The 10,354-nt window shown below is 42.6% G+C and overlaps 1 protein-coding gene across 1 annotated transcript; it reads left to right on the plus strand.

The window, feature by feature from the left end:
* Nucleotides 1-333: 333 nt before the first annotated feature.
* LOC109679273 (mast cell protease 8-like) lies at nt 334-3,033 on the plus strand. The gene is made up of 5 exons (XM_020154527.1): nt 334-388; nt 1,306-1,459; nt 1,850-1,985; nt 2,212-2,466; nt 2,881-3,033. The coding sequence occupies exons 1-5, from the start codon at nt 334-336 to the stop codon at nt 3,031-3,033; spliced, it is 753 nt and encodes a 250-aa protein (XP_020010116.1).
* Nucleotides 3,034-10,354: the final 7,321 nt, after the last annotated feature.

Consider the following 10,354-nt stretch of genomic DNA (forward strand, 5'->3'; position numbering starts at 1 on the left):
ACCTAGAAGGTAACACCCACGCACAGGAAATCATTGTGAGTCAACTCCCTGTATAGCTATCCTTATCTCAACCAGCAAAAACCCTTGTTCCTTCCTATTATTGCTTATACTCTCTCTACAACAAAATTAGAAATAAGGGCAAAATAGTTTCTGCTGGGTATTGAGGTGGGGAGAGAGGGAGGGGGTGGAGTGCGTGGTAAGGGAGGGGGTGGGGGCAGGGGGGAGAAATGACCCAAGCCTTGTATGCACATATGAATAATAAAAGAAAAAGGAAAAAAAATTAGGAGAAGAGTGGCAAGGACCACTCTATACCTGGTCAGACTCCTGGAGAACATGTACCAGCTCCTGTTCTTTGTGATGGTTGTCCTGCCCTTCAGTCCTGAAGCAGGTAAGTGATCCCCATCACCAGAGGTCTGGCATATGGCAGCACTGACACTTCCACAGTGTCCCTCTCAAGCTGTCTCTACTCAGCTTCCTTCACCTTCACCTTCTCCCACACTGCTGAGTCACTCAGCTCTGCCAGAACATTGACCCCAAACTTAAGTAAGCCATCAGAATGTGACCTCATCTCTGCTCCACAGCCTAATGGGGATGAGCTCCCATCCAGAACCCAAAGCCCATTTCCCCATCTCACTCTGATTGCCTATTCCTTCTGTGCTCTACACTCTTTATCCTGAGGGCTCAATGCCTTAGGGAGTTAAGTCTGAGCCATGGTTCAGATTACATTAGGAATTTTCCTCCCCAGCTACAGGCCACAGCACATTTGAAAAGTGATCCCTGTATCTAACAAAGTTTTGTGGATATTTACTATGTACTCTTACTCAGAATTGGAGAGAAAGAAGCCAAACTATTCTGCCCCAAGAGGATATCACCTTCACTTCTTCAAAAGCAGCCCAATTCTGGAAGTCAGCAGGTCCCCCCGGTGTCTGAGAAGCACTAGGCAAAGAAGCAACTATGGTCAGTCAGCATGTATATTCCAGGACTTCTGGAAGTTTGTACTGATTTCAGATAATTTCCCTTAACATGTATGTGGAGCTTATTTGATTCAGAACAAAAGTTGAGCTTCCTATCTCTGCTAGAAGAAATTGAAAAACCCTGATAGAGTTCAACCATGCTGCAAGCCCACCATCTGCCACAAAAGCCAGGACCCTTTCTCAGTGTGCGGCAGTTCCTATTAAGACTCTTTTTCCAATCCCTGTCCAAGTCCACGGACTCTACCAGCTTGAAACAATCTGTCACCCAGCTATCATCTTTTTCCTCTGGTTTCTAAGAATATAGAAATCAAGAACAAACTTTCTCTTTCAGGAAAAATCAAATGGGGTAGGGAGGTCACACCCCACTCTCAGCCTTACATGGCATTTGTAAAGTTCTACGATCTCCAGTTAGCCAAGAAGCGCTGCGGTGCTTTCCTGGTGCAAGACAACATAGTAATAATGACAGCTGCTCACTGTAATGGAAGGTGAGAGGAAGGAAATTGGTCTTTGTTATTCTGGGACTAGCGAAGTGACAATAGCTCAGGAATGTCTGTGACCACATAGGATCAAGGGCAAATGAAGATCCACCCACTATTGCCCTAGTTGGCCCAAAATGAATGTGGGATACAGGACTGGAGGGTGTGGGAGAAGGGACTGAGTGCAGGGGAAGCTTCTGGAGACACAGCATTGGCTCATTGCTGCACAGCAAAGAAGAGTCACACAGTCTACATTTGGTCCAAGGCAGGACACACTTTTTTCTGGGACTTCCTGGCAATTTGACTCAGCTGCTGCTCTAGCTTAGGCTGAGCTTTCTATCTGACTTTCAGAGACTGTTTTAGCTCCTAAAACAGATGCTATCCATTTTATCTTCACAGCAAAATAAATGTCACCTTGGGTGCTCATGATATCAAACAAAAAGAAAACACCCAGCAGGTCATTCCTGTTGTCAAAGCCATCCCTCACCAGAACTATAATATTAAAACAAAGGTCAATAACATAATGCTAATGAAGGTAACATCTTGCTGACTTCTAATTTACCTACACAGGTCACTGGGAAGCACTCAGCTTACTCATGGTCTCAATCCTCTCCTCTGAGTGGCTGATTTATTGGTCCCAGTGCAATAGAATGGAGCTTGGGAGGTGTTCCAGGCAGGGGCAGTAAACACAACCTCAGCCCTGGTTTGAGCATTGAATAGAAGGCCAGGCCTCAATTGCTATGTTTCATCTTTCTCACCAGCTAAAATACAAGGCTCAACTCAATGCATATGTGAACACCATCGCCCTGCCAAACAGCCAAGACTGGGTGATACCTGGGCAGGTGTGCAGTGTGGCAGGATGGGGGAAACTGTCTAATGGTCAACTTGCTGAAACTCTTCAGGAAGTGAACTTAAAAGTTCAGAATGAGCAGAAGTGCAGAAACATCTTTCCAAACTACAACAAGTCCATCCAACTGTGTGTGGGAAACCCTAAGGACAAGAAGGCTACTGATAGTGTAAGACACAACCCTAACCAAATGTTTGGTAATTAACAGAGTGATGGTGAAGACAGATAGGCCTTCTTCCACCCCATAGCTACTGCTAATCTAGAATGTACTTGAGAGAGGGAACATAATGTTCCTAGCCTATGAGAATGGGCTTTATCCTCCAGCTAATCTCTTGGTCATTGTCCATGAAGAAATGAGAGGAGAGCTCAGGTATGAGTTGAGTGGAGAGAGGACCTGCAGCCAGATGAAGGCCCTAAGTCCAGCTGGATCACAGAACTTGCCTCCAACTCAGGTCCTAGATTAATGGCAGCCACTCAACACTTCCCCTCTGAAAGTCCATGCTCTTAATGAGGACAGAGGAGGACAGGTAGAAAATTAGCCTGTTGTGGGGAAGAAAAGAGGGGTCTGTGCTGAAACACAAAGGGTGATTCCAGGGGACTGTTTGTGTGTAACAATGTGAGCCAGGGTATTGTCAGTTATAAATGTCACAGTGGGAAACTTCCTCAGGTCTTCACAAGGATCTCAAGCTTTATGCTCTGGATTAAGAAAACAATCAAACAGCTTAAGCATCTCTAGAAGACAGACCCTGTGTTCTGGGCCAGTGTCCACATCCTGTGGTACAGTTTTATGACTCCTAATAGAGAAACCAATCTTCAGGAGAAAACTGACTTCTCTCTCTTGCTTTCTCCTTGCATATATTCTCTTGACAAGCTCTGTGCACCAGCACTTTCTCCACTCCCTTCTCCTCCCATTCTGGTTACTATCTCCAAACACATCTCACAGAGCCTCCAGTTCACGTCTGTGTACTGACATCGTCCTACCAACATGTATAAAGGGCAGGACTCTCTGACTGATCCTTTGGTCTGGGTCTTTGTCCGGGGGGGGGGGGGTCTCTGAAAGATGTTTTTCTCTCCTTTCTAAATTCTCATTCCAAACCAACAGGTTGAGAAAGAGAAAAAGATCAAAACTCTCACTTCCCATTTCACTTCTGCTGCAAGGAATTGGCAAGGTCCCTGGAGGACCAGTCTTCACCTCACCCTACTCTGCTGCTCCCAGTTCCAGAAAGGCTTCTCCTCTAGGCTGCTTTCCTACCAGAGTCCTGACTACCATATTCCCTTATCTATCATGCAGGGGTCATAAGAGATGTCAGAGAACAGGCCAAACCCAATCAGAAATGTTAGAGCAGCAGTAACATGTGTGTTTCATTTCTACTGTATGTTTGACACACTTCCACCGCAACAGGGCCATCTCAGCATTTCTCATCCATCACAGTTTACTCAAGAGTCCTGCTGTGGGTTCTGAGTCACACTGCCATCACTTCAGTGGCTTCCACCTCATTCATTCAGTGCACTTGGTCATAGCTAGTATCCAAGAATTGAATAAAGTCCCATTCTCACCACTGGTCACTATCAATGGTGGCCTCCTGTGCCAAAGATGAAGCCTGTGGAACAGGATTGAAGCTGATTGCCACAATCATTAACCACTTTTTAAATGAAAGTCTTGAGACACAGCAGGGAAAACAAACATGACTAGTCCCTAAGCAACTGGGACAGGTTCTTCGGGACCTAACTCCCTGTACCATCTGAAAGTCTCCATCCTCCACTTTGGCCACTGTATACATCCCTGCCCAAGTAACACAGGAAGATCAGAAACCACAGACTTTGTTTCTAAGGCCAACCTTGTCCTGTGAGCATGACAAACTTCACTCATACCTAATGCAGCTTTCTTCATAACCAGGGGTGTATCAAATGATAGTGCAGGTGTGTGGTGGCTACCAACTTCCTGCAGATGTAACTTTGCACCTGGGGAAGAAAGTTCAGATTCCCAACCCACTGGCTCCATGCACAGGGCATCCATTCCTCACATTCCCTCACTAAAGCTATGGAGTCAGGGAGCAACTTATGCCTCTGGTTGCCCAGGGCCCAGGGAGTCATGTAGAATCCATCTGAGAGCAGTTGTGTGGGTGTGGATAGTTGAACATAAGACAGGGATATTGAAGGCTGGGGATGTGTGACAAAGGAAGGCATCTATCACTTCTACAAGGGACATCAAGACAGTACTAACCTTGAGGTCAGTAGGGAGCCATTGAACAAATGGAACCAGAATGCAAAGGACCTGGGCTTCCCCAAGCTTGAGAGAAACAGTTATATGGCTCATTAGTGCTTCTCCAAAAAACAGAGTGCTGAGAGGGAGAGGACATTGAAGATGTCAGCACCACAGGCTCTCACCACTGCACATCACCCACTTCTGCACTTGCTTCCTGCTCACCCAACACCTTGAATGCTACACCACCCTAGTAAACAAAACTTGAAACAAAATATTATGTTTCACACTTGACATATAGAAATTCAAAATCATTGTAACATTTTTCCTATTAGAGACCTGCTTATATAGAGATTTAACCTTAAACTTAGCCAAAATAGACAAGAAACACTAGATAAAATAACGGAAATAGTGATAATTATGCACGTGCATGTTATCACTTTAACATAAGCATTTAAAATAGGCATGCGTTTAAATGGTTGCACTCTTCTGTATTATTTCCTTTTGGGGTTTTATGGGAGGTAATACTGGAGTTGGAGCTCAAGGACTTGCCCTACCACTTGAATAACACCCCCGGCTCTATATGCATTCAGTTTATTTTCCTTCCCAGGGCAGAACTCAAACCATTATCCTTCTACCTCTGCCTCCAGAGTAACTGTCATTATAGGCTTGCACCAGCAAACCCAGCCCTATTATTTCCTTTTGACAAGTATATTATGCAATTGTTGAAACAAATAAATAATTGTATTGTTTTCTGTGGCCTAATGTAAATAATTATAACAAATTGTTGAGATGTGTGACAGAAGTATAACAATATTTCATTTCTTTCTCTTGTGTAGCAATTTGCTTTCTCTTTTTATTGATTTATTAGTATATTATAGTTGTACCACAGGTACATTGTGACATTTACAAAGTGCTTACAATGTATCTTAATAAGATTCACCTCCTCCACCTTTCTCCTTTATTTCCCTCCCCCCCCCCATTCCAATTTAGAATGGAACACATATGCACAGGAAAGCAATGAGAGGAATTTCCCTGTATAGTTATCCTTACCTCAACTAGAAAAAACTCTTGGTCCTCCTTATTAATGTTTATACTCTCTCTTCAACAAAATTAGAGATAAGGGGATAACAGTTCCTGCTCAGAAGCAAGGGGATGGGAGAGAGAGAGAAAGGGGGAGCAGGGGGAAGGGAGGAGAAATGACCCAAACATTATATGCACATATGAATAAAAGAAAAAAAGGGGGGGGCAACAGTAAATATTGACTCTCTTATTTGTCTTCTTACTTCTGTCCCAGCTCTGGAAATAAAGGAGAAACTTACACCAAGCAACCTTTTTAATACAGCTGTCATATTCACTGTCCTTTCAGTACCACTCTACTTTCCTCCAAGTCAATGCCCTTCAACTCTTCATTGGCTCCGTCTATATATTTGAGAGTTTATTTATCTCAAAATATCTTCTTTTGTGAGACGTCACCTTGCAGCCTGAGACAAGACTTCCTAGACACAGCCTCAAGCTGAACTTAACCTGTCAGGTATTAAGAAAACCAGACAAGTAGATCTTGTCCTCTGACCTACTGAGCAGTTCAGTAGATGTCAGGCCTATGGGTTTGGCTGCTGGAAGCAATGCCACAGGTATTTCCATTGCATAGGCTTGAGCTAAGGATAGTGAGTTCTGTAGAAAAGAGAGAGGAGAACACCCATGTGAGGAAATCTCCCCTAAACGGAGTTGTTCATTCTTGGGAACAAGAACTGAGGCCCTCAGAAGGCTCCAGCCTCTTTCAGGCCACCTTAGGAAGTCCCTTCCCCCCATGAAGAAGAAATTTGCTCTCATCTCTTTCTTATCTTCCAAAAACTTCCAAAAGTGTGGGACCCAAGCTTCTCTAACGGATTGGAAAGGACTCAGGAGAACGTATGAGAAAACTACCTCCTGGTGGACTCATCCTGTGTTAGATTAGAAGGATGGATTCAGTAGACTGTGAGTCATCGCTTTGCCACTTCCCCAGCTCTCCCTTGTTTTTCCTACTTTCCCTCTGGTTTCTATGCTTCACACAGTCCCCACTGTGCACAGAGTTTTCCTTCAACCTCTTAGGGTTGCTTGCTATAGAAGATAATGGCCAATTATGAAACATGAGGTAACATCATACTCACCTCATGCATTTATGTAACAATCTCTTGTAAATCCAAAAAGACACAAAGTAAAATGGTGTCACTGTGACATATTGTCACACAGGTTCACAGTTTCAATTTGGGAAAGGGAAAAAAATATCTAAGGCAGATGGTGATGACTGTTGTACAATGTGCATATACTTAATGTTACTGAAATACACAAATGAAAATGTTCGGATATTGCAACACAATTGCATTTTAAAACTTTTAAACAACCTCTGAAAATATAAAAGGAATAAAGCTCTAATGGAGTAAGGCACTGTCTGGAGATCCTGAGCACTCAGCCCCTCTGCACATGGAAGGCATTGCTGAGCTCCTTTTTCCTCTAAAGCACTCAGCTTTCCAGGCCCATAAGGAGAGGCACCAGGTCTGGCTGATCCTACACATCCACAGCAGCCTCAATCCAGCTTTCTCCCCTGTGAATGTGACAGCAAAACAGCAGCTGTGGTGAGAGAGACCCAGAGACACCATCTGAAGAGGGGGCTGGGCAGGAAAGGAGAGGATGAGTGCAGGCACAGGGAAGAGGGCATGGGGCACAGTGACCATTCTCCTGAGTTTATCCTACTGGGAGTTCAGTGGGCTTCACGGGTGAACATGAAGGACTTTTCCCATCACCCAATATTTCTTCAAACACATTTTTGTTGTAGTTGTCAATCCTGTTTTCACCTTATGGACCTAGAGTTATACAAGTCCAGGCCTATTTATTTTCCTTCCTTCCTCTTTTTTATACACAAAGTACTGAGGCAATTTCACATTTATCAGTGAAAACTTCACAAGAACAGCCCAACGACCCTCCCTGCACGGTGGCTCAGCTCAGACACAGATGTTTTTGCTCTTGGCCATGACAGAAAAGTTATGATCAGCTCGGTGTGGTCCACTGAGACAGGGCCCAGAGGGGAGCACTGGGGAGCTCACAGGGGCAACTACCTGCCAAAATTAAGTGGTCCTCAGGAATCTCTGGGAGAGTGGGGGCCTGATCCTCGTGTAGGTGATAGTTTAACCCTAGAGGATGTCCCAATAACTCAAAGGACAATTATCTACCACAAAAATGTGATATTACTGCTAAAGATGTAAGCAATCAGCTTCAAAAATTGTGAAAGTGCTCATGATTCTGTGCGACAGGATGCACTTAACTGGTAACCAATTGCTTTAAGGATGATATTATAATCTATTATCTTTGATTTTCTATGGTTACAAAAGTGCATACATTTTATGTTAGCAGATATATAGTAACTCAATGTGATAACCTACAGTTATTTGATTAATCATTCCAACATTGGTGAGTACAATCATGGTTTGTAAATTGATGAGAGATAACAGGCATAAATTAACAAAGGTTATAAGGCAATAATATCCTCCAGAGGGAACACTCATTCCTGGGGCAGAGAATGAAACTGAGAACAAATTTGATGTTTTCAAGGTTTGGTGTAACGACTGGTTAAACAGATGCAAAATCAGCATAAGCATTGTGTCAGTTTGATACGAGATTTCAGAAGTGATTTGCTATCTCTATGAATTAAAAAAGAACCAAGAGGATTCACGCAGTAGAGCGCCTGCCTAGCAAATGCAAAGTCTGAGTTTAAACCACAGAATACCACCCCCAAAAAAGAACTGAAAGAAGTAATCTAAAATGTCAGGTTGACTGTTTGGGTTCTACACAGAAAGATATGTTAAAACTTAACATTCAAAAGCTAATAGTCATATGATTGAAGTGCATAGTATGCTCATGTGAACAGTTCATAATAAAATCCATTTTTCTAAAAAATTGTGAAGAAAGTTAAAAAGGGGTGTGGGGTGAAGAATAAGAGGATAATAGAATGGATGAATATGATCACAGAACATTAAATGAATTATTAAAATATCATAATGAAACTTCTCACCTTGTAAATTTAATATATGAAAATTAAAAAAAAAAGCCAACAGTCCACAAGCACCTGTGTACGGAGAACTTCAAAGAAATGAAGGCTGGATCCTTTCCAGATGCATGAAGAGCTTTGCCTACATCACAGCTTCTCTGGGGAAACCAGATTCCCTGGACCCATGGGACAAGCGTGATGGAGGAAACTCAGAACGAGTGCCAAAGCTTTGTTTCTCCTCTCTCCACCACTGCATTCATGCCCACAACTAATGGGAATTTGATTAAGACACCATATATGCATGTGTGGAACTATCACTATGAATCCCCTTTTTGTAATTATTATAGGCTAGTTTTTAAAATCTAAAAAAAGAATGTAACTGGAAGCAACGCATCTCACTGATGTTGCCACGGAAAAAGCAGAGCATGAGACAACCCTTCACGTGGGTATTGGTTTTGGGGTTTGTTCTTTGTTTTGTTAGTGAAGATTTATTACTTCCCCAAGTTATAGCAATATTTACATTGCAAATTCTGTGTGTGTGTGTGTGTGTGTGTGTGTGTGTGTGTACCCTACATCCCACCAACAGCCTCCAGTCAAGTTTCCAATTCAATCAAGTTTGATAAGACAAGTGTTTTATCTTTTTGACTTTTTATGTACAAAGAAAACTTGTCAGCAAATTTTAATATTCTGATCACTAAAATCAGTCAAACATCAACACAATAAATATTATTTTTTGTGTAAAATAAATAAGTAAATAAACAAGCTTATAATCACAACTACTCCAGAGGGGTAAGAAAATTAAAAGGTAATAACAGGAGATCCCATCTGAAAAAATGAACTAAAGCAAAAAGACCACTGGGTGTGGTGCGAGTAAGAGGCCCTTGGTTCAAACACCAGTATCAAGAAAAAAAGAAAAACAGAAGCCATCAATGGATCAGTATATAAAGAAAATATAGCATACATTTAAAAGAATGAAATTCTTTTCCTTTGCTGGAAAATGGATGGAGCTGGAGATCATCACAATAAGTGAAATGAGCCATTCCCACAAACAAACATAGTACATGTTATCTCTCATTTGTGGAAGTTCAGGAGTAAAAAAAGAAAAAGAAGAGATTACTAGACAGGTGGAAGGAAACTAGAGAAGGAAGGCAGGGGGAAGGTGAGGGGAATAATGGCAGGGTCAATATGATGAGAGTACACTGTGTGCAAGTAGGTAAGCATAATGAAACTCAACTACACACAAGTAAGATGCACCAATAAAAATGCTCTTTAAAAAATAATTAAATAAAAGAAGTTGAGCTATGATCAGGCTTTTCTATAGTGTTCTTTGGAGAGGCTAGAGCTTGGCACTCTTAAATTTACAAAAAAAGATTCTTGGACTTTTGAAAAAATTTAGCTCTACAAAGGTTAAGACTGGATGGAGAGGAGCTACATTAGCAGTAGGCAACTGCCTAGTCGTATTGTAGGGTGAACAGACTGCACATTTGCTGATGCTAAAGTCCCCCAATAGTCTCTTCCTCCTTGCTGAGAGTCCAGTATTCCTCCTGGTGACTGTGGTCACGCTCACCGGCAACTGCCTGACAATATGCTTCTTGCAACACTCACCACACAGAGCTATGTGGGAGGGAAGACATATGACAAAAGCTGGTCTTGAAAGTTAAAGTCAGGAGTGTTAAAAGTTGGAAGTGGCAAGTGCCACTTGAGCATGGGCAGATGTTCCCACTCCTGTTTTTTGGTAGTTGCTCTGCTGCAACTACAGAATCTACTGAATCAGGCCAGTGACTATCCCCATCCCCAGAGGCCTGGCATACAGAGCTGACCTTCCCACAG

Source organism: Castor canadensis, chromosome 3 (assembly GCF_047511655.1).
Source record: "Castor canadensis chromosome 3, mCasCan1.hap1v2, whole genome shotgun sequence".
In the NCBI taxonomy this organism is placed as follows: Eukaryota; Metazoa; Chordata; class Mammalia; order Rodentia; family Castoridae; genus Castor; species Castor canadensis.